General features: G+C 42.5%; 1 protein-coding gene across 1 annotated transcript; it reads left to right on the top strand.

Moving 5' to 3' along the window:
- The first annotated feature begins 7,306 nt into the window (after nucleotides 1–7,306).
- On the top strand, nucleotides 7,307–8,139 carry LOC103644973 (serine/threonine-protein kinase STY8). Its single transcript, XM_020542370.1, has 2 exons — nucleotides 7,307–7,853; nucleotides 7,935–8,139. The coding sequence occupies exons 1-2, from the start codon at nucleotides 7,636–7,638 to the stop codon at nucleotides 8,137–8,139; spliced, it is 423 nt and encodes a 140-aa protein (XP_020397959.1). The 5' UTR covers nucleotides 7,307–7,635.
- The last annotated feature ends 17,563 nt before the right edge of the window (nucleotides 8,140–25,702 follow it).

The raw sequence follows: 25,702 nt of genomic DNA, 5'->3' as shown, positions 1-25,702 counted from the left end.
ATAAAAGGGACGCCTAGGCGCATGGAGGAGCACACCAAGCAACCTTTGAGCATTGTTGATCACTCACTTCATTCTTGCGCACTTGTTCGACATTCTTAGTGATTTGAGCTCCTTTCTAGTGAGAACCTCGAGATATTGTCTTGAGCTCAAGTCTTGATCTTGTGTGTGTGTATTTGCTGTGGATTTGAGTGTGTTGCTTCCCTCCCTTACTCTAGTGCTTTATTGTGATTCTTATTGTAAGGGTGAGAGACTCCAAGTTGTGGAGATTCCTCGCAAACGGGAAAGAGAAAAGTAAAGAAGAACACCGTGGTATTCAAGTTGATCATTGGATCACTTGAGAGGAGTTGAGTGCAACTCTCGTCCGTTGGGACGCCACAATGTGGAGTAGGCAAGTTTTGTACTTGGCCGAACCACGGGATAAATCCTCGTGTCTCTTGTGCTTGTCCTTATTGTGTCTATAGTGCTTCACAAGAGCTCTCCTCTCTACTCACTTGATTTCATTGTTCTAACTCTTAATCAAGTTTGTGGTGTTAAGTTTTAAGTTTTACAGGATCACCTATTCACCCCCCCTCTAGGTGCTCTCAGTTTGGTTCTAGGGATTAAAACTATTCAAAACACATTAAATGAATCATAAGAGAACTAAAATACCCCTTAACATTTTTCGCTATTAGTACAACTGAAATAAAAGAGGGGCAAAAATGGAATTTATATGGTTTAGTCTATTTTAGTCACCTCTCGAGGGATTAGAGACTAAAACACTTTAGTCCCTATTTTAGTCCCATCGTTTAGCAATTTATGAACTAAATGAGATTAAAATTGAGGGACTAATCTTTAGTCCCTAAAACCAAACAGGGCCTCAGTTGATGAAGATGGGATCACAATTTTATCTCTAATAGTAACCATCAAATGCTCATCATTAGCAACAACAAAGGGATGATTTTAGATTATGTAAGCTTGGCTTGCTGAGTGCTAACTTGAGTTCCAATTTTATTCATATGAACAGAAGGTTTGCAACCAGCAAAAGTCTAATCCTTTCTCTCAAGCGAAACCAAATGCCACTAGGTCAGCATCGCGTAGGTACGACGAGCTGGACAACCTGGCCTTCTCTTAAGGTGGCAGAGGAGCCTACTGCCGCTACGCATGGAGACGATGACGGCGATCAACACTAGACCTAAACCCCGACAACACTATTCTTTTGGAAAAGGAAGATATATTAATTTTAAGTGCATTACAACGAGATGAAGCAATGTCTTGAAACAAACATCTCTCGGCCTCTGTTCCTTATAGAACACATAGCCTAACAAAATGAGATATCCTGAAGCTAATCATACTCTAGTGACTATCAATCCTTAAACTAGATCACCACCCATAAGTCCGGGAGAAAAACTCCATGACCAAATGCATCAAGTGAAGAAAAGCCTCCATAGCAAGGTCATGTGCATTCGAACGTTGTACAAATCGATTTAACCAATTAGATCGCGTCATGTCACCTATTTCTTTGCAGCACTACTAATTAATTAAACATGTGATATATTCTGCGTTAGACGTCTGATTTATTCCCTTCAAATTGCATTAGTTTCATATTAATTTTGCCTACGCATTAATAATATTGTTTTAATTATGACACATGTTTTAAATATTTAATTAATTATTTAACCAATGATTATTACAATGCCTTTTAATTAAACTAATTTATAATTTTTAATCTACAATTTTTATAAATAATTGTTAAAATGATTAATACCAACTCAAATGTTTCGATTTAATATTTTCTTAGTTTAAACGTGATATCTGTTAGATCCCATCTGTTAGATTTATTGCGCCTAAAAATATCGTTTTATCCATATGTTCTTCGTTTTAACTTCGATTTTAGTGGTTCTCGAACCTACGATCTCATGAGAATGCGTAGAATATTATTTATTACGTAATATGTTTTCATATTTAGTGGTTACTTATTTGTATCCATATTTAATGTAATGTTATTTGTAATGTTTTCCTTTCATGAGGGGAGAAAGGTTTTTAATGGGGCCATAGGTTGTAATTTTCATTTTTTTTCTTGTGCAGCCCTGTGCAATACAAGGGCCAAATTCCCCCACATGTAAAATATAAAATCTGGGATTACGCCATCGAGTGTAAAAAAGTATGAAGAAGCTCCAAAGTCATCCCTAAGGGGATGCAGAGCTAAGATGCCACCTAAGTAAAAGTTGAAGAAGCTCCAATGTCGTTCCTAAGAGGATGCAGAGCTTAAATGTCACCTAAGTCAAAGGTGAAGAAGCTCCAAAGTCGTTCCTAAGGGGATGCAGAGCATAGCTCCAAAGTCGTTCCTAAGGGAATGCAGAGCTGAAATACCACCTAAGTAAAAGGTGAAGAGATTTCAAAGTCGTTCCTAAGGGGATGCAGAGTCCGGGTGTGTATTCGTGCGAGTTTTTTTATCTTCGTCATACATTTGCACACTCCATCACATCATCTTTTGCATTCATACAACCATATATTAGCATTTGTAGGTTCATCATCATCACATAAAGCATGAAGCATTAACAGGAAAAACGGGGATTCCTGCCTTCAATGAGAAAACGTTTCGTTGTATATGAAGATGCTTTGTCTCAAATGAAACTTCGTTATATACGAATATGCTTTGTCTCAAAGTAAACTTCGTTATATACAAAGATTTTTCATCTCAAAGGAAACTTCGTTGTACACGAAAGATGCTTCGATGTGAACGAAAAGAAGGGAAGGTGTTTTTCGCCTTCGGCTCAAAAAGCTACAAGCGTTGGTTTCGTCCACAACAAAGCAGATGATATATAAACGAAAGGTAAAATAGTATTACAAAGCATTTACCAACATTTACAATAATTTGTTCACTTTCAGTTACAACTCTTCGTCAAATTATACGTTCTCTTGTACAAAGAATTTCCAAAAGTGTCTCTACAGATGTCAACAAAAGGAGTTTCTAAGGCCTTCAGCACTTCAGAGCTAGCTTCGGCTCATTGACTTCGGCAGCATCACCCTAAAAATTGACAAAAACAAGGGCAATGAGTAACATGGTAAGGGAAAATATAATATAAAATCCTAATGGTAAAGGTATTTTCTATACTTTGTTGAGCAGGCTTCGAGCTTCGTCTCCAGTCAGCTCTTGACCGCCCTTCGCCCAAATTTGAGTGATAAATCTGTTACCTATACTCCAGTCTTCGGCCTGAATATCAACTAGGTCAGATGGTGACAGACCAAAGTTTGGCCTGTTGACGACCCTCACATGATTGCATCCGGCATTCATGAAAGCTGCAGTTGTGCCACGAGAAGCCACCAGTGCACAGAAATCTCCGTGCCCAGTTATGACTTCGTCGAGGGCCTCAACTTATTTTTCAATATGTTCAAGAGCTCCGGGAATATCTTCGGCAGAACGGGTAACTTCTTCAGATGCGGCTCCGACAGAATTGAATATCCCCTTCAACCGGGCAATGCATTGAGTGGCAAAGCCAAAGCATCTATCCCAAAGATTTGTGATTATCTCGCTCAGTGTAACGTTCTTTTCAACTTCTGCTTAAACTCTTGCATTCAATGCTTTGGACTCGCGGTCGAAGCGCTCCGATTTCTTTTCCAAAGTTGTTCGAGTTTCGTCGAGCTCTTTGCTCAATTTTTTATTCTGAGATCGCGCTTCGACGAGTGAATCTTCAGCTGAGCGCAGTAGGCTATCTTTTCTTTCAAGGAATCTTCGAGCTTTTTGATTTTATCTTCAAAGCCTTCAATAATAATTTTGTTTTTTCTGTCCTCGACATCCTGCTGCATCTTCAAGGCCTTGCTCAGCAGTAGACTCTGAAAAACAAATCAAAGTTAGAATACCCAAATCACCACGAAGGTATCAATAGGGAGCTGTAGAGAAGTCTCACTTTAAAGTTTGAGTAGAACAAACTACCAATAATGTTTTGCCGCCTATAGGAACTGATGTTCGTTTCCAGATTTGGAAATCCAACACTCTTGGATAAAGTGCTTATGATTTTCGCCCCGGCACGGTCGCGAATGCATCCCAAAATCTCTTCTTCGACCCCACCGAAGAGTATGGATCTGAGCTGGTAACCGCAGGATATAGCAAACTCTTTCAATTCTGATTTGTCCTCTTCGGAAAGTTCTTGGCCGCCCAAATGCCGAAGGTCAAAATCTTTAGCTTCCGAAGAGGCATCTTCAATTATTTTCCCTTGTCAGGCGCTGCGGCTACGTCCTTCTCGGCAACCACATCCGATATGAGTCTATCGATTTCCGACATTGTGGTTGTGAGTTCATAAGCTTCGGCTCCGGCGGTATCTTCGACATCGACAGGCATAGCTCCTTTTGCTGCTGAAGCTGGGGGCGGTGTCTGCTCAATAGCTTGCATCACATTTATCATCCACCGTTTCTTCTGCCCCCGGCCTTCTCCTCCGCAGATGGAGCGGTTTCCTTTGATTGCAAAAGGCTAGTAAGATCTAACCTTAGAGGACTTAGCAGTGCAAATGGTATGGATTCAGTCATTACCTTCAAAATTTCTGAAACTTCAGCAGCAGAGGGTGAAGGAGGACCCATAGTTTTCTCTGGCACATCTTGTACCTTCGTATCCGCACAAGATATCTTGATGAGTTTACACTTCATGGGAGCCGAATCCTTCGGCTCCGAAAGAGTCTTCTGTTTCTTCGAAGCTTTCTGGTCCTCCTTAACTGATCGGGTAGCTTGCCTACCCAGAATACTAACAATATTCTTTCTTTTGCCCCCTCCGACCCCTTCGTCAAGCCTTTCATAGTCAGGATACTCAAAGTTAAGAGCATCCATAACATGGTTCAACATTCGTTTCGGCCGGGAGCCGAAGGCAGCAGTGCAGTCATCAACTGGTCTTCCTTCTTTGTATAGTTCACAAGAATCTCGTTGCACATTGTTTCTATCAATTCTAGCCATTCAGTGCATGGCTCTTTAAATGTCTTCTAAAATTTGAAGCGGTAAGGGAGTCAGACAAGTTCATACTTTTTCACTTCTTCCTTCTTCTTTGGCATTCCCATCCGCTAGAGGTTGGGAAAGTTCTGTTTGCAAAGTATTCCTGCACTAAATCCCTAGTGCTAATATGCCCAGCCACCACCCTGAATTTTACTTCGGCTAGTTGGCACGGAGAGCCGAGCTACATGTTGTATAGTGGTATCGTCATGCCGAAGCTTAATTTCAAAGGGCTCATTACCATGGTCATGAGCTTCTCCCTTTTCTTCTCATCAACCTTCACGTAAAACCACTCATTTGTCCAGCCAATAGGCCATTTGGTGCGGTATCCAATCCCAGGGGCCTTCGTATCTTTTCGATATGCAAAATTATAGCACCTGAAGTTTTTGTGCAGACCATCGGCTCTGGCCTTCGTCTAATAGTGCAGTTCGTGCACTCGGTAGAACCCTTCGGCATTGGCACTTTTACCTTGACTTCGGAGAGCCCATATGTAAATGTTAACCTAACAATAACATTTGGGGTCAGTTGGTGGAGATATATCTCAAATCTTTTCAAAACTTCCCCTATCATATCGTACAGGAGGAACCGAAGCCCTGCCCTGGAGAAGCTCTTAAACACAACAACTTCATCTTCTTTCGGTTCCGGAATTACTTCTTCTCTAGCAAAGCGAATAAGTTCATCTTCATTTTCCCCAAAATAGCCTACCTTTTTCATCACAACCAAGTCCTCTGTTGTTACGGTCGATTTTCCAAATTCAATGTGACTAGGTTTCGTTGGGCTCAGAATGTTGTTGTCCTCCTCACTTTCGTTGTCACTTTCTCCTTCGGCCACAGCCTATTCAGCTTCGGCGTTCGAGGCGCCTTCGGCAGTAGCTTCTTCTGGCACATCCAGACTTGATCGTCTCATCACTTCTGATATCGGTGTTGTTTCAGTTACTTTGGCCTCGTCTCCCTCACGGGACACCCTAGCAATGGATCTTACTCTGTCCATTTCAGTGTTCGGTTTCCTTAAAACGAAGCTGATCTCGAGTGACGAAGCGCTTGTTCGAAAGCGCAATGCAGAAAACTTTGGCTTCAGTTAAAATTTTAACAACACAACAGTGCAATGGCAATGAATGTTGTGGTAACTTCTCACCAACCTGTCTGTTTATATAGTGTTGCAGGAGAAGAAGGCGAACCGCCAGAACGTGTACACTGGCTGAACGGTGGACCGGCCCACGCTCAGAATATTTTAATCTTTTTTTGATAACAAGCTCAGGGAAGGTGTTTTCGGATCTTCGGCATTCCGAGGCCTTCGTGTTTTTCGTGGACCGAGCTCGTTACGAAAAAACGATCTAGCACCGCGAAGGGGCTACTGTTGGGGGTCTTCTTCTCCGTCGAAGGTCCTCAATACAAAACACCTTCGGCAAAATAATACAGAGGTCCGCCGAGGCTATCATTAGCTTCGGTTTAGCTTCTCAAAACGAAGACCTTGTGTAGAAGCAACGATGCAGAATACCGAAGCTATCATCAACTTCGTTTCAGCTCAAGCAGAAGAAGAAAAGACCAAATAGACCTTAATAATCTAAGTCGTCTGTAGATAAATGTTAAGGGTCATGAATGTAATTTTACCCGAGCCGCGTCCCGTGTCTATGAATAGATGAACAGGAACACCGTACTGTTCACGCTGAATTGTAATCACTCTCTCGCGTCTTTACCTTCGAGTAAGCCGAATGTATCAATGTAATATTAATACTGTCAATATTCATACATGTTTTATGAAATGCAAATATGTATGAATTAATGAAATGCAGTTACTGTCTTCATCCTGTTGCATTCTCATTCACATATTAAATGGTGAAGGTACATTCTTCTTGACCTTCGTCCCATGAGCATTATTCCTATGTAGATATAATGTTTCGGAAGACGAAGAACCATAATAATTAACAATTGTGTTGCCTTTTTCTTGATCTACAACATTTGAAAACAAGTGATCAACAGTGACCATAGTCGTTGGAAGTTCACAAAGTTAACTCCTCACGATTATGGTTAGCCGTCAGAAATTTACTGTGAACTTCGACGACTAATCTTGGCTGTTTGAAGTAAACCTAACTTCTGGCGATTCAACTATAAGATGGAAGTTTTTGGTCCGTCCATGTTAATTGCTAAGGACTCTTTGGAAGTTAGCTAACTTTGATCCTAAATCTTTACCAAACGTCGAAAGTTGGAGTATGTCCTTAGAAGTTAGTTATGTGTGCCAAACAATCAGCCATAATGGGACACACACAAACAAATGGAGGAAAATAAAAACACCGAACCGTATGGGACATCATTATCTGTGCCAAGACCAAGACGATCTGTCTAATCAGCCAAAACGTATATATTCGATACATGTGTGTGAAACTCTGGTTGATCGACTAGCTAGCAGTGACCCGTGGCATCATGAGGGACATCGAGTAGTTTGGCCGCTGTCGCTGTCTCCACCGCCGCCGCCAGAGATCATTCCCTTGGATTCCCCCGTCTGCACATTTGTTCGTCTCGTCGTCGCCATCGGACACCCTCCCTCGAGAACTCCTCACTGTTCGGCAGCCGGTAAACCCTAGGCGCGCGCTAGCTATCGGCCGGAATTCCGACGCGATATACTTATGTCCGATCGAGCCGTAAGGGGCATGCAATTCATATCAGCACCGCGCGCGGGAGCGCAATGGAGGACGAAGATGACAAGAAGGAGGTCGCCGTGGTCGGGTCCTCCGCCGCCGACCCAGTAGCAGACTCCTCGGCCGCCGACGCCTCACACGAGTACACTGGCATCGAGAAGGAGATCTTCGACCGTCTCCTGGAGAGAAGGATCGACGAAGCTGTCTACCGGCCGTCGGTCTTCCGCGAACAGCTCCACCGGCACTTCAAGCGGCTGCCGAGGAGGTCAGAGCATCATTTTGACACATATGATTAGTTCTCTATTTAGATAAGGTACTAAATTATATGCTATGCCCGTGGGTTCAGCTACGCCATCAATTTGAACGCGGAGGACGTCCTTCTGCACAGCAAGATCCTCGAGTGCGCCGCCGACCCTGACAAGCGCCCCGTCTTCCATGCCCGCTTCTTGAAAGTGAGCATCACTACTCAACTCGATCTCAATTCTGCTATATATGTGCTCTATCTAGCCAAAGCGCGTCAGCACATATCGAGAGAGTATGTATTCGTCTAGGTACCTTCGCGCGCGTGTATATATATATATATATATATATATATATATATATATATATATATATATATATATATATATATATATATATATATATATATATATATATATATATATATATATATATATATATATATATATATATATATATATATATATATATGCACAATGTTAATCTGAACTTTTGGTTCAACTAGCCAATTGCTCGGGCTTTACTATGATTTTTTTATATATCATATAAACAGGTATTTATTCAAATATAATTATTGTTTATTTCTAAACATTAAGATACATGTGGTCTAGTGGTTTGCCCCAAATTTCTGGAGTAGGCGCCGTGGGTTTGAATGCCCACTTCACACTATTTTTTATATAATTATTGTTTATTTCTAAATATTAAGGTACGTGTGGTCTATGTTAGCTGCGTGGGCGGGCTCGGGTGCTGAGCGCGGGTCCCATAGGGCACGGCCTCCGAGGCGGGGTGCGTGGGGGCGAGACCAGAGTGTCAGCGTGGAGAGGTGAAGCCGTAGTAGCACATTTTATGTTTTCCTCCTCCATGCCCAACTACATATTTGTAAAAAAAACATGCTTAGTAAAAAGGTTAGATCAAACGTCCAGATTGATTGTATGCATATCTGCACACGAAGTCAGTCTTGTGCATAGGATAAGTTTCCACTCCCTCCATGTCCAAATTATAAGTCATTTGGGACGAAGTTTAAAGTCAAACTTGTAAAATCTTAACTATAAATAACCATTTTGTTATTTAGTTTTGAAACCTAATAGTCATTTGCATGCACCGATTTATCTTAACGAGTATTTTTACAAAAGTATAAATACATTCAAAGTTCATTTATATTTAAAAAATGGTCAAAACTATATTTTAGAGACAGCGTGTCTTTGTTCTGAACGACTTACAATTTGAACCTGGAGGGAGTAAGTATTAGCATTGAAATCGTTTGTTGTTTTGCTTATTGTATGGACAGTGCATCCATGGTCCAGTTGTTGATTCAAAAGACAACCCATGGGGCTCTCTCACTGCTACTTCCAGGTACATGCAATATATATAACCCACGCTCTTTGCAACACCAACATAGTTAATAAATCTTTGAGAATTGATGTTACATTAATTGGTACAACTAAAATCATCTGCTTTATCATCTCTAGTTTCAATGACGGCGCAAGATCAACCTCTTTGTCGTCTATAGTAGTTTGGATGAACTTTCAATTATGAAGAAAACAAATTCTACCTCATATATATCTTGCAGCATTATTTATTGCACATATAATCTAAATTTAGAGGATTTGAACCATGAGAAAGGATGGGTGGCATCACTTTAGAGAGAAGAATAGTTGCTAATGACTCTGACCAGTTCTGTGAGGTCATTGTTACCAGCAAGCTCGAGATAGGCGATAACTTAGTGGAACATTAGCGGTGGCGAGGAAATCGAGGGAGCCAAACATGATGCGACTTCCAGGGTGAAAATCTCGCCTCCGGTGAGTGCTAAAGACTGGGCCATCGGAGTGGAAGGTGTCACTTGGCATGTTAACGAGTCCCCCCTACCTGGTGCACCAACTTTTGTGGTTTTGGAAACTAGGAGATAATAAGATTTGTGTTCGATGTCGGATGCTAGCGTGGACTCACTCCGAATAGTGAATCACTGGGACTCGAGCATAGGGGCTTGAGACAAAGGGTTTATACTAGTTCAGGCTTGCGCCCTAATCGAGTGTTGTGCTGATTGTATTCTAGAGCGTGTTACAACTGGTGCAAGTGTCTGAGAAGGGGGAGGGCCTTCCCTTTTATATTTCAATGGATGAACCTTACAAAGGAGACCTGCTTTTAACGAGAGGGAGAGAGAGGGAGAGAGAGATCTCCTTCCCCAGGTTGACGTGGTTGGTCTTCTGTAGGGTCGTGCGTGGACGTAAGTATGGCGCCGTCTATCACGTCGTTCCCCGTAGCAAGTCCATTGCTGATGTCCTTGGGATAGTGCACAGTGGGTCCCACAAGTCAGTCTCATAACATGGTCATACGTGGCATGGCTTCGCCTGTCATCATGCCTCACATCACCTTCCACCGTACACGGACACATACACTTGGTATGGCGTGTTGTCCCGTCTTTTTTGATATATGGGTCACTATTGAGACTCTGGTGCTGAGGTCTTCTATGATTGAGGCTGACCGACCCTACAGCGCAGTGGGGGTATGCCTGAACTGTTCGTGGGGGCGTATAGTCATGCTGAAGGCAACCTCCCGAGGGATGTCGCATCTTGTCTTAGATGCCGTGGGTCGATAGTACTGGATTGAAACCTCCGCCTCGCCGGATTGCTCGTCAAGGACTTGGTTGGTCGCTCCCCTCGTGGGGTTGCTCGACAGGGACCTGGTCGATTGCTCCGTCTCACAGGGTTTCTCGGTGGGGATCTGGTTGGTCGCTCTGCCTCATCGGGTTGCTCGATAGAAAGTTTGTCGACCAGTTGGCCGTTTTAAAAGAGGCCATGGGCCTATTTCGGGTACCTAATTCCCGTGTACCGGACATGGGTGTCATGGGTAGAGTAACCAGGTCGGGCAAAGTCACGTCAGTTGAAGAAATAGAGATTGGCCAAAGCTAGATCCAACTCTATTAAACTATACCGTCCACCACGTCGGCTACAAATGACACCACAAACCTTACTATCGATTGTTGTCAGTTTTGATGTCGCACAACGCTCTAGTATATTACCTTTACCATCAACCTACAATCACTTTAACGCCACATCAATTTTTTTTATAGATTTGTACGTTATATTGAAAAAATCATCAAACACATAAATAGGTAAATAAAAAATTTTGTAGTTCATAAAGAGAATTAAAAATTGCATTACTTAAAAAAATACACAATACGTAGAAAAAAATAAAATTACATTACTTCTAAAATAAAAGTTATACTAGTCGGTTACCCGTGCGTTGCGATGACTCACAATAATACCACGTAAATTATCCAGCAAAAAGGTCTCAAGATTTTTATTGTTTGTATCCACTTTCGTATAATATTTTTTTATGAACGCACGGGTACCATAGTCAGTCAATCAGAGACCCCTATCCCTCGCCTCCCCCACTTCCAAAGTTTCGTAGAGCAGGAGCGGAAGGGAAGAGGCAGGCATACCTGTTCGTTGCCGGAGAAGGACACGACGAAGACCTGAGCATCTGGAGGCGACATAGGTAGTATACCGCTAGATATATAAGGAGAGAGCACGCAAGCGGAGAAAGAGCCCAGCTAGAGCAGCTCCAAACCAAAAGGCACCCGCACCAGGCGTTAGTCTGAGAAGGGCGAGATAATGCGAGTGTCTTCTCAACCCTGAACCCGCCAAAGCGACACAACACCACCACCAACTCTGTAGCATATGCGGGCTGCTGCCACGCTACGGACCTTAGTTGTCCAATATCTCAAACCTGGACTCATCATCGCTAAGATAACCTAAGCGTGATAGGCGCCACTATGTACTCCTCGACGGCACGCACGGAGAAAGGCCAGGAGCATGACCGACTCGCCCCGTACCCGCGTCAACGAGCGTCGGTCGGCTCGCGGCTGCGACGGTGTGTGGGAACAGCAGGTTGGGGAGGAAGAACAGGGCGAAGGTTGGGAAGACGAACGAGACATCCGATGACGGCGAAAACGATGGTGCGCGCATGATGTGAAATGTCCTCGTGGACGTGCATTAGCCACTGAGCGAGTCGGTGTTAGGGCTGGTGTCGGACGAATACGAGGAGGAGGTACCCCTGCTCCTACACCCTCTGCCGAGAATGGGGTGGCGTGGAGGTGGTGGCATAAGGGGAGAGAGAAAAGAAGTAGAATGACGAACGACTGAAGCAATGACCATCATTATCGTGTGGAGGTAAAGATGGCCAAATGGGCTGTGTCTAGCTAGCTGGCTCGAGGCACGACCGATTTAATAGTGCTTGGGCTAACCCGACACGAGCGCCATGCGGTGCTTGGGCCGTAGCCTCGGTCCGTAATGTTGGCCCGGCCCGACACAATTTTTTATTATACAAAAAAATCATATATATATATATATATACAATTTATATTCAATTTTATAAATACTTGAGCATGATGTTCTACTGATTAGACAACTTCGCCTAGTGTCTTCCACCCTTCTTCCATCAGGGTGTGGGTTCAAACCTCTGCACCGTTTTTTAATATTTTACATTGAGTTGATTTGGAAAAATGAGGCACTTTTTGTAAAAAGATGACGTAGGACTTAAAACTGGTGATTTAAGTATAGTAGAGATAATGCATAATAAATACATTACTTGAAAAAAATAAAAATTCGTGGTGTGATCCCTTCGTCCTAAATTAAAATTCGTTTTATCCTTTTAGTGGATTTATATAATAATTAATGTAGGAGTATGTGTTTTATATATGTGTCTATATTTATCATCAACAATTTAAATATAGATATGAAAAACAAGTGATAAAACGACTACTAAATTAGAACAGGGAAAGTACTTCATTAAATAATTCATGACACAGTGGAAACTGACACTAAATATCCACAGCAGATACGCAGGAGTCCCCTGTCTTCATGAAATAATTTTTTCTACAATTGACCGGCCAAGAGTCCTCGCTCAGGTACGACTTTTTAGAGCACCAATCCATTTTTCATTGCAGTTTCCATTTAGGATCCAGATATGAATAACTTTTCATGCACTTGGGTTGAATTTTCATTCGCACTGTCTTTTGGTAGCTGTCTGCCTTGCTGTCTGAAGTTGGACTGAACATTCTTGAAGCTCATGTTTTCTCAACAAGGGATGGCTTTTGTTTGCATATGTTTATCGTTGATGGCTGGCATACAGAGGTAAACTTTGAGTATTATTGTGTAGTGTACTTGTTTATTGACATATATTTTTGGGGCATGTCATGTTGAAACTTATGCCGGAGTATATTCTTCTCCGTTTATACGGTGAGACAAGAGATTTTGAAATATACAAATATCTACCTACGTTGAGTTTTAATAAAATGCTCCTTAACGAAAAAAAATCTACGTTGTCAGTGGCAAAGAATACAAACTACATGTAATGTAAGGGCATGTACAGTGGAGAGACACCAAAACGGTTCTCCAAGCACAGGAGACAACTAAGAGACTCTATTGTACAATGGAGTGTCTCTAAACGTAGTCTGTTAATAAATACAGAATTAAATGTATTTGTATAACATCAGATCGATAGAACAGACGACAAATTCGTACAGTGGGAAGTGAGGCGTCTGTTGTTACTTGGTTTACGAGCCAGAGGCGTCTCTTCACGGAGAGACGGCTCTAAGATTTTTTTGCAAATAACCCCCTAAAACACCTTAAGAGCCCCCACATTAAACACCACTGTACATGCCCTAATGCCTAGTTAATGCCAATGGGAGGAGTCCCTCATAGCTCATAGCTTACATGTAATGTAATGCCTAATTAATGCCAATTGGAGGAGCCAACAAGACGTTATACGATAACACAGAAGCTCTATAAAGACTGTTCTGAACTTATTTACAATAATGTTTTTTAAAATCATCAGTGTTAGAGGCCAATAAAAATAATTGTTTTTACAGGTGGGGAACTGAGAACAGCCAGTAGTAATCTTTTCCACTATAAATATAAAATTGGATTTAAAAATAGCAAAAAAATATTTTAACTAAGGAGGCTCCGCCTGTCATTGTTGCAAGTCTGGTATTTTCACGGAAAAATTAGCGCGCTACGGGCGTGATTCGAACTCACAAACCTCATGACATATCTTGTATCTAGATTGCAGTTTTGTTGTCCACATATTATAACCAACTGAGTGTAAATTGATTGTTTTATGCCATAAGTGAATTTTAAAAAAAAGTTGTCAACTACAAAGTTAATAACTTTAAAAGTTCTACAACTTTTATTTTGATACTTTTTTCATCCGAGGTCGTTTGCAAAATTTGAATTTTAAATTTAATTAATCCAGATACATTTTTTGAGATCCGAAATGATTGCAAATAAAAAATTTGTCAACTACAAAGTTTCATAGCTTTTAGAGATCTATAACATTTATTTTGGTGCTTTTTTCATACAAGGTCATTTGAAAAACTCAAACAAGTAAGGATAAAAATGATTTCTACTAACACTTTCTTAAGAAAACCGCCTATAGAAATCGATTTATACATGCGGTTCCATAAGAAAGACGATTTTCTTAAGGAACCGTCTGTAGTGATAGCACTAGCGTTTGATAACTGAATCTGTCTATAAAAAATAGAACTTACCGTAGGCTTAGAGCTTTTTTTACTGAATTACCGGTGAGGTGACTAGAAGGGGGTGAATGGTAGCCACTAAAATTCTCTTCAAAGAACAGCACCGTGACTTTGATCCCGACTTCAACGAAACCCCGCAGGATGATTGAACTGCGAAACATAGTTATATACCAAACTGCTACATAGGGAACTGCCCAACTATCTGCAGATATCAGATCCAAAATTACAAAAAAGGAAGAGCGACAGGGCCGTGCTCACGAGCAACAGTGCCGGTCAAGGAAAAATGCCTAGAGTCTGCTCAAACTTCACAGGGAGTTTGTGGAGAGGGAAATAAAATGGATCCAGAAGCTTCACCCAAAGCAAATAAAAACCCATGCGTAGATCAGATTTCCTGAGAAGGATGGGGTTTTGTAGGGGTTTTATCAAACGAGCTCAAAACGAGATCAACTTAGATCACGACCAAGAACTGCACCATTAGGGCATATGCAATGAACCAAAAGAGTGTATCCCAACCACCGACAATGCCTAAACAGATCCACATCCCAAGAACTCAAAGGTTCTTCACAAAATCAACCCTTCCTTTGAACTAAGCCCTGTGGATGGATCCGACCCTTCCTTTGAATTGAGAAGTGAAGATTACAAACACAGACTCTGGTTTAGAACATCTGTGGATCTCGGCTACACTAGGGGATGGAGACTAGAGTTTCTAATTACTGAAATGAAACTAGACTAATGAGATAGCCAAAAGAGATGGATGTAATAATAGCCCTACCACTCTATTTATAGAGGGTTATTACTACTTCCTATACTACCCCTAGATACATAGAGCTTATCCACTCCATCAGGGGCAAAATGGACCAACTCCTGGGATATTGATCTGACAGCCACGTGCTCCACATGAAGTTGCTTCGCCTCGATGCACCCTTCATGATGACGCCACGTGCCTCCTCCGATTCCCACCGAAACTGCCACCGACGAGTTTTGAGGCCAAACTCGATCATATCGAAAACTCGTCGTCCGTAGAGCTGGGTGGTTTTTCAAGGCTCGACCACCAAAAACCCATGAGTTTCACACCACGTCCGCGTCCCCCATGTCCTGTACATGTGTCCCACCAGTCCTCGACTACGCCGTCAACACGGAGCGCTCCACGACATCCTTGCTTCGGTGTGTGTCCGAGGTGTCAGCCATCACGGCGAGTCAACCGGTGACTCTGGCCCGTCGGTCAAGTCCCAGTGCTCGTCCTTCACTGCTCCCAGTCCATCGGCACATACCCACATGACCTTCAACTTCATCGTCGACCACCGTACCTGGGCTCCACACCTACATACCACAAGCCGAGAGACATGGTTGCACAACACAATAACTCACACCTCGGTTAGTCCACGACTCAACCCGAGATGCTACCCGTTGACAACCACTCATCATCACCTTGAACCACAAGGGACAAGCCAACCTTGTGTTCACAATCTCCCCCTTGATGAGTGCATTGCCAACATCACCACATGATCCTATATAAGCAGAAAGAAGGAAGAAGAATAGAACCTCACCTGAATGACCAAGAGCAAGATAAAAGCCAAACAAGTTATCCAGAGTGAGCAAAGCTTTGTCTCCAAAGAAATGGGCAACAACTCAACATGATCAAGCGAGAAAACGACTAGTCCTCAGAAAGGGGCTCAACACCACTAGCTAGCAGCCAAAGCCAAATCAAAGCACAAAATCAGTACGAAACCTAAAATCAAAGCTAGTATATCCATAAAGAGGCAAAGGCTCAACATAACTAGCGAAAGCTCCCAATGGCTCAAATACTCCCCTAAAAAATGTCTCTCCCTAAAGCACATCTAAAAACCTCATAGAAAACAAGACATCCTAATAAGAAAATGAGTATACAAGAAGAACTCTCCAAAAATCTTCCACAAATGCACATCTCCAAGAGATTCCTCAAAAACATAAAACTCTCCCCCTTGCATGAAATTCTCCCCAAAGCCTCTAAAACTCTCCCCCTTGATGGGTGCACCAAAATACCCAACAATTCTCCCCCTTGTTGACAAGTGCACTCAACAAGAAAGGGCAACACGAGAAAGAAGCCAATTTCTCCTCAGAGAATGCAAAGATCTAAAGGAAATACAGAAATGCAAGAGCTTCAGGAGTATAGCTAATAGAGTGTAAAAATGCACTAAGTGGTGTTGTGAGATGCGTGCAGCAATAAATGCACGTGCTAACAGATGCTCAAACTGATCATATGCACAAGATATGTAAAGTATAAACATTTTGATTCAGTTTTAGGAATGTCAAAAGAGAAGTTCACCACTAAAACAACACTAGGCATAGTGTAAGCAGGAAATCAACGAAGTGCTAGTCAAGGTAAACAAGGTGAGCTACCCCAAACAACGGTCACTCATCATGCTAGAAACATTTCTGTAATTGATACCAATTGAAATTTTCAAAATTTATCAGATTTTGCAGTGGATTACAAATTTCAAAGAAAAGGATGTGAGTGTGAGAGGTTGTAAGCATTGTCATTGTCTAACTTTTCAACATGGTGTTGCCTATGCAACAAAGCAATCAAAAGCTAAAGACACCGGTTTCAATTATCCACTACACTGCTCAAGTTCATCGAAACATGCAAATGGAAGCAGTCTCGATACATTGATGTGGTGAAAATGCAAACCCATCTCGATCTTTCTGATTTTTACTTATCTTGATTTAGATTTTAGCATAGAAGTAATGTATCAGGAAAGTGAATGACTTAAAGCATGAGACATAGCCACCTAGCATACTAGTGATAGCAAAAAAGGATCTAACACATCCTACCCATGCTAGGTACACATCTCAATGGTGAACAAGTTTTAGATTCAACAAGTAATAGTCATGTTCACAATTTGGAAAACAGGCTTAGCTCAACATTATTGCATCAATATGAACAAAAAGATCTTAAGCTTGCCATAACATCATCATGTACAAAGAGAATAGTCACATTCTAATAGATATATAAGTGAAGTTGTAGAATATACATGATCAGATGCAAATGCAGATATATTACGAGATGCAAAGAAAAGCAAAGAGAAAAATCCTCAACTAAAAGGGAAAACACACACCCAACTCCCCTCGCAAATGTACAAAAGTAGACTGATCAAGGGGTTTTGTGAGGATATCTACAAGCTGTCTGTGGGTATCAACATGGTGAAGATCAATGTACCCTTTCTCATAATGATCTCTGAGAAAATAAAAGCGAACATCAATATGTTTGGTCTTAGAATGTAGCACAAGATTTTTGGCAACGTTAATGATACTCATGCTACCACAAAGAAGAGGCACATGAGAAAACTCTAAGCCAAAATCCCTCAAAGTGGCCATCATCCAAAGCAACTACGATCAATAGCTAGCGACAACAAAATACTCAGCCTTTGTGTTAGACTGGGCAACGCTAAATTATTTGTGAGAAGGCCAAGAAACTAGGGAGGAACCCAAAAAATGACAAGTCCCAGAAGTGGACATGTAATCCAAGCGTCATCCCGCAAAATCAGCATCTGAATAACTGCACAAAGATAGAGCGAACGAAGCGGAGTACCATAAACTAAACTCAATAGTGAAACATAGGTACCAGATAATTCGTTTGACGGCCTATCTGTGAGAGGTGCGTGGGGAAGCCTGGAATCAAGCGCACCGACAAACTGCAAAGTGTATGTATGGCCTCATCACCGACAAGTACTGGAGGGAGCCGATCATGCTCATCTACTCCTTCTGGTCCACAGTCTCACATTCCTCATCGACATCCAACGTCATCGTAGTGGACATGGGTGTCGAAAGAGGCTTGGCCTCTCCCATGTCAAACATCTTCTGGACATCCTTTGTGTATTTGCCTTGGTGCACAAAAGTCCTGTCTTAGGTCTGCTTGATTCATAGCCCAAGGAAGAAGTTGAGCTCACCCATCATGCTCATATCAAACTCCCTGCTCATAGTATCTAAAAAGTTGGAAACAAGAGCATGAGAAGAACCACCAAAGATGATACCATCCACATAAATCTGTACTAATAAAGTATCATTGCCATTTTAAAGACCTTTGCAAGAAAGAAAGTTTTCAAACGCTCATACCAGGCTATAGGGGCTTGTTTCAAACCATACAAAGCTGTTTGGAGTTTAAAAACATGGTTTGGAAACTTTGAACTCTCAAAACTAGGGGCTGCCCCACATAAACCTCTTCCTCTATATAGCCATTCAGAAAAGCACTTTTGACATCCATTTGAAAAAGTTAAAAACCCTTCGATGCAGCGAAAGAAATAAGGATCCTAATGGCTTCAAAACAGGCAACAGGGGCAAAGGTTTCCTCATAATAAATACCCTCTTTTTGGCAAAACCCTTGGGAAACCAACCTCACCTTGTGTCTCACTACCAACCCATCCTCGCTCTATTTGTTTTTAAAAACCCATTTTGGTTCTGATGGGATGGTAGTTCGAAGGAGGTGGCACCAAAACCCAACCCGATTTCTCACAAAATTTTCAAGCTTCTCATGCATAGCATTGACCTAGTTAGGATCAGACAAAGCTTCTCCAACATCCCAGGACTCAAAAGAAGCAACAAAAGCTGAGTGAGCAAAGTGGGACATCTACTGATACATAGAGCGAGTGACTTGCTCATGAAGCTCACTAATCTTCTGTTGAGGAGGGTGATCATGTTGAACATGTCGTGGAGCCTCCCTCAAAGAAGTGGCCCCTCCCTCAATAGCCTGAACTCCTCCATACACAACAGGCTTCGGCTCGACTGGACCCCAAATGGTAGAGGAAGTGATGTTAGGTCCGTCGTCCGAGGTCATCGACGTAGGCTCAACTGGGGCATCCGGTGGAGTCGGCTCAGGATCACCCCAGTCGGTGTCATCCTTCTTCTCCCCCACAAAGATGGTCTCACCAATCTGATCTAGACTTGCAGGCTCAAAGAAGGGATGGACTAGGTGAAGTCTCATCAAATGTTACCTCACAAGTCTCCATGATTCTATTAGTCTCAAGGTTAAGAACACGATAAGCACGTGAGTGTAATGCATAACCAAGAAAAACACAGTCAGAAGACCATGCCTCAAACTTGTCCAAATTACCCTGCAGTCAAAACAAAGCATCTATAGTCAAACAACCTAAAATGGCTAACCTTGGGTGGCCGTCGAAATCACAACTCATAAGAAGTCTTGTTCAGAAAAGCATGAAGAAAGATGTGATTGGACACATGACAAGCAGTGTTGTCCAAAATGCCTAGGAGTCATATGCTTATAGAGCATCGTCCTAGCCATCTCAACATGGGTCCTATTCTTGCGTTCAACAATGTCATTCTGCCGAGGCACATATTAAGAGGAAACTAATGCTCGAGTCCCAAAGAAGCACAAAATGTTTCAAAATGAGTCTTTAAATTTTGTGCCATTATCACTATGAATTTCTCTCATGACATTCTTGGGAAACTCATTTTGCAACCTAAGAATCAAATCTTAAGCATGAGTAAAAGCCTCATCTTTCGCCACCATAAAGAACACCCAAGAATAGTAAGAAAAGTCGTCAAATACCACAAGCACATACCACTCCCCCCCAATAGAGCAAACCCGAGCTGGACCAATAGTGTCCATATGAAGCAACTCTCGCTAGGCTGCGAGGTCATCACATTAGTGACCGGAGAATGGTAAGCAACAACCATCTTGTTGTGATGACAAGGGTGACATACAAGATCTTTCTTAAATTTTAATTTGGGCAATCCTTGGATGAGGCCAAGTGCGCTCAATTGACACAAAAGATCAAAGCTCAAGTGTGCTAGCCTCCTATGCCTCTTCCAAATCAAAGAACAAGATCCTACCAAAATACATCAAGAGGGGCTGGGTGAATGGGAAAAATCAGCTCGAAAAACTTGACCAAATAGAGAAATCTAGGAAACAAGATCTTCTTTTGCATCCAAAACTCGAGAAAGACCACTCTTAAAGCGCAGTTCATAGTCATCCTCAAGGAGTTGCAAAACAGAAAGCAGATTGAAATGCAAATTTGAAAACAAAGCAACATCCTTGAGGACAATACTCTCGTTCAATCGAACGGAGCCACAAGAGACAACCTTACCTCTTGACTTATCCCTAAATGTGATGTATTCCTTACCAATCATGGGGTTGAGGTTAGAGAACCATTTGAAGCTTACGGTCATGAATAGCCAGAATATGAGTGTCGTGTTCTCTAGGCCTCCGCCCTACATCAACAATAAGACACGGGGTGAACAAATGGCACAACACTGGGGTTAGGATACTAAGAATAATACCAGTGCTTTGGCATGTGCCCCTAAAAGGTGTTAGGAAAAACACCAAACATCCCCTGGTCCGATGGAGGGATAACGATCACCATGAGAAGGAAATCGTGGTCCACTGGGGAAGTAAGAACCAAAACATCTACCACAGGGTCCTTGGCCATATGGCACACGACAAGCACCCCACAGGCACGACCACCTTGTGGTCTCACTGCCTGAGGCCTAGCAGCAAGAGGCAAAGCACCTCTAGGCCTCGCAAGACGTCTCTGAGCAAGAGAGCCATGAACACCATGAGAAGGGCAGTTTATGTTCCTTCTGTTAGACTCAGAAACCCACGCTCATCTCTCTTCCTCCTAAAGAAGAAAGCAGCCAAATGATCATCCCTCTCACAATAATCACAATGAAATCTCATCTCTCTCTTAGGTGGAGTCTGTTTGTGGGATTTGGGCTTCTTGTGTGGTTGAGGGGCTCTAGGAAGGGGATCACTAGAGATGTCAGGAAGGGTGTCAAGTGTGATCCTGAGGTGGTTAGATTTTGGACACCACACTTTTTCTGAGGAGGGGCTTTTAGAGGTTCAACAAATACTCCATCTCTCACAACTGGGGTGGTAGATTTGGGTGGAGTGATTTTAATAAGCTTGGGGTGGCTAAAGGTTTCTCTGGGGATTTCAAGCCACTAGACACACCAACCTTGCCAAACCAAGCATCACTCCCAGCCCTACCAGCAAAGCCTAACCCAGTTCACCAGTTCTCCTCTTGAACTGACTGACCATCATGCCCAACTAGGCTCACTACTAGACACCCAACTCAAGACTGATCAAAGGTATGTTTTTTCTTCATCGATCTGAGTCTTGTAGTGTCTACAGTACTTAAGACTAGATTGCAAACCCTCATAGAGTGCACACTAAGTAGGTGCAGATGCATTCACTAAGCTAGCCTTCTCAAGCGAGGCTATCCTGGCGTTCTTCTCTGCTAGCTCAGTCTGCAATCCAAAACCAGTCTGACACACACCCAACAAGCTATACCAAGACTGCAGCTCATCGCACTCATCTAGCAAGGTGGCGCACTTGGTCTACAAAGTGGCGATGTTTGACATGTGAAGGGCACATCCATCACTGAAGCTCACTACAACTGAAGCTCTAGCAAACTCAAGCTCTCTAAGCATGCTCTCATACTTGGATTTAAACTCTTTCCTCTCATGAGTAGCAAGCCTAAGCAAATTATCTTGATTCCCCAAAGCAACGTTCAGCTCTTCTACCTTAGTGGCAAGATTATCGACGGAATGTGATACCTCAGAAGAAGAGTCATTGTCGATGTCCTTGCTATCTCCGCCCACCACATCATCACCAAGGGCCATGGTGCAAAGGCCTTCTGTCGTGTCGGTGATGAAGCATAGCTCGTTGAGCTTGTCCTCAACATGCCTCTCGAGCTCCTCGTCGCTCGAAAAAGAGGCCGACTCATCGGAGTCGTGATCGAGGTCGCTCAGGGAGGCGAGGAAAGCACACTCCTTGATCTTTTCCTTCTAGAGTTACTTCTTCTAGAGCGCCTCCTTGTCAGACCTCCTCTTGGACTTATGCTTGCCAAAGGTATGCTCCCGCTTGCCCTTGTGCCGACCAGAGTGCTTACGCGGGCCAGCCTCTCACTTTCCCTTCATAGGGCAACTAGCGATGAAGTAGTCAGGGTCGCCACAGTTGTTCTGGTGGTTGTTGTGGAATTGCGTGAACTAGCTGGCCACAAGCGGCAACTCCTCATCCCCAAGACTCTCCACCTGCTCTTTTGTGATAGAGAACAAGGAAGACAGCAAACATGACAGGTGAGGGTTAGAGGAAGAACCACCTCCTGAGACTAGGGCCATGGTGGGTGCACCATGGTTCTCAATCTTGACCTAGGTCTGATGGTCAATCTCAGTGGACTTGAGCTTGCTGAACAATTTGTCCACATTGAGAATCTCATAGTTGAGCGACTCGATGATAGCCAAAACCTTCACCTCCTAAACCCTCCAATCTAAATCATGTAGAAGCTTAAGTGCTCTCTCATGATCATTATATGGAAGTTGTGCCTTGTTGGCATGCATCTTATTGATAATAGACTGAAACCGAGAAAACATCGTATCAATGGTCTCTCCAGCCAACTACACAAAGTTCTTGGACTCCCACCAGTATGTCTCAAATAATCTAGTATTTACATGATCACTGCCCTAATGGAATATCTCAAGGGTACAGTAGATCTGATGAGCCATGGCCAAATTCCAACTTGCTCAAATTCAGCAAGCAAGAGACATGAGAACAAAGCATTTCGAGCTTTGTTGTTTGAATCATGGAACTCCATCTGAATTGGAGTGACCCGAGCACTCGTATCATCTACCTAATACTCTGAAGATATTCCGACATTTGGATCTTCTAGTACGTGTAATTCATCCCATCGAAGAATGGAGGTTTTGCAACACCTCGTTCCATGTCACCTTTGTGGATTTCAGACCAATTAGGGTAAGGAAATCCTTAAACAACTCTGATACCAATTGAAGGACCGATGAGGCGATTAGAGAGGGGCGGGGGTGAATGGGAGCCACTAAAATTATCTTCTGAGAACAGCACTGAGACTTTGATCCCAACTTCAACTAAACCCCATAGAACGACTGAAACTGTGTAACACAGTAATATTCAGTCCACAATATACCGAACTACTACATAGGGAACTGCCCAACTATTTGCAAAATCTCAAAGCCAAAATCATAGAAAAGGATGAGCGGCAGTGCCGGTCAAGGAAATATGCCTAAACTCTTCTCAAACTTCACAGGGAGTTTGCTCAGAGGGAAATAAGATGGATCCAGAAGTTTCACCCAGAGAAAATAAAAAACCCATGTGTAGATCAGATTTCCGGAGAATGTTGGGGTTTTGTTCGGATTTTCTCAAACAAACATGAAACGAGATCAACTCGGATCATGACGAAGAACTACACCAACTAGGCGTATGTAGTGATCCAAAGAGTTTATCTTAGCCATAGTTAATCACCAAACAGACCCACAACCCTACAACTTGAAGGTTCTTCACAAATTCACATAGAGAAGGAAGGGAAGAATGCGAGAACAAAACTGACTCAAAAACTTTACCGGAGACAAAACTAAGTAAACGAGTAGAACCAGCCCTGTGCATGGATCCAGCCACCCTTGGTTTGATTAGAGCAGTAAAGTTTACAAACACAGACGTGAGTTCAAAACATCTGTGGATCATGGCTACACTAGGGGATGGAGACTATAGTTTCTAAGTGCTGAAATGAAACTAGCCTTATGAGATAGCCAAAATAGATGGATGTAACAATATCCCTACCACTCTATTTCTAGAGGGTTATTACTACTTCCTAAACTAACCCTAGATACATAGAGCTTATCCAATCCACCGTGAAAAAATGGACCAAGTCTTGGGATATTGACCTGACGGTCACACGCTCCACATGAAGTTGCTTACCTCGACGCGCCCTTCGTGATGATGCCACGTGGCGCCTCCAATGCCCGTCGAAACCGACACTGCCGAGTTTTGAGGCCAAACTCGGTCGAAAACTCGCCATCCATAGCGCTGGGTGGTTTTTTGAGGTTCAACCACCAAACCTCTATGAGTATCACACCACGTGCACGTCCCCCACGTCTTGGACACGTGTCCCGCCAGTCCTCGACCGCGTCGGTGACACAGCGCGCTCCGCCACATCCATGCTCTAGTGCGTGTCCCAGGTGTCAGCCACTGTGGCTAGTCACCTAGCGACTCTGGCTCCTCGGTGCAGTCCCAGCGCTCGTCCTTCACTGCTCTTGGTCTATTGGCACAAACCGCATGACCTTTATCGTCACCGTCGACCATCATACCTGTGCTCCACACCTACATACCACAAGCCGAGAGACATGGTTGAACAACACAATAACTGAAGCCTCGGTTAGTCCACGACTCAACCGAGACGCTACCCATTGACAATCACTCATTATCACTCCGAACCACAAGGGACAAGTCAACCTCGTGTTGGCATCTTCTAGTGTACATCTTATTCCTAATAACATTGTTCTCATAAGGTGCACAGTGGGAGGAGTTCCTCATAGATCATAGCTTGCATAATATGTAAATATTTTATGTTAATTTATGAACTTTTTAAATTAATGGTTTCAAGCTAAATATACGGACTTGTGATCATATTTCGCATGCCCCAAAATCGTCTTGACTATATGCTTGTGATAACTAATATAATACTAATGTGTTGTTAGGCATCTTGGTTATGGATCTCCATATCCTAGTATTAATTATTCAGTCAAGCATCAGTGTTTTTGTGTGTTACATACAATTTCTTACATCAGTGCTTTTATGTAACACCACATAGTTCTGTTTGCAGGAGACATATGATTTGGTGCAGTGTCTCAAGGAGACAGCGGCACGCAATTATGTATGTTGTTTTCTTTCTCACTTGATATTTGCTCAAATGCCTAAAATAGTTGGTGCATGGCTGCATGGTTACCATGTGTACATATGCCTGTAATTTACCTTCTTAAGGGAAGTCTTATTTTATCAAGACGATGAATAAAAGGTCTTGGCCTCATTAAAAGATGAATGTGACCATTAATTATTAGAATGTTGCTAGAGGGTTGAACTAAAGCAACAAAGCAATTAATCTATTGCAAAATCTCAACCTATAACTAGCGAAAATTTCTATTGTCATTATTTTCAGAAGTCTACATGAATTTAGATAAAGCTTCGATCCTCCTCACGCTGAAACAAAGAATACGCCCTTGTCCAATGTGTGCCCCTATATATAACCTGCATGAAAGAACAAATAGAGATGCTTTGTTAAGCAGCATCATTCCAGCTTAACCATATGACCTAGCATATGGCGCCCATACAAGGATAGGATTAGAAATTTGTTTTGTGATGGTGCATCATTTAACCAGCTAGACATTTCTTATTATCATGTCAGTTTCTTTTTTAACCAAATTATCTTTAGTGAGTATTACTACATTGTAGAGAAACTAGAGGGAAACATTTTTATTACCATATCTGCAATTTACCTTTTCGCATCGAGGTAGTACCTTTTATACTTATATATATG

This window comes from Zea mays, chromosome 1, assembly GCF_902167145.1.
Source record: "Zea mays cultivar B73 chromosome 1, Zm-B73-REFERENCE-NAM-5.0, whole genome shotgun sequence".
Lineage (NCBI taxonomy): Eukaryota > Viridiplantae > Streptophyta > Magnoliopsida > Poales > Poaceae > Zea > Zea mays.
The sequence above is the reverse complement of the archived record's forward strand: the minus strand, read 5'-3'. Positions and strand labels throughout refer to the sequence as shown.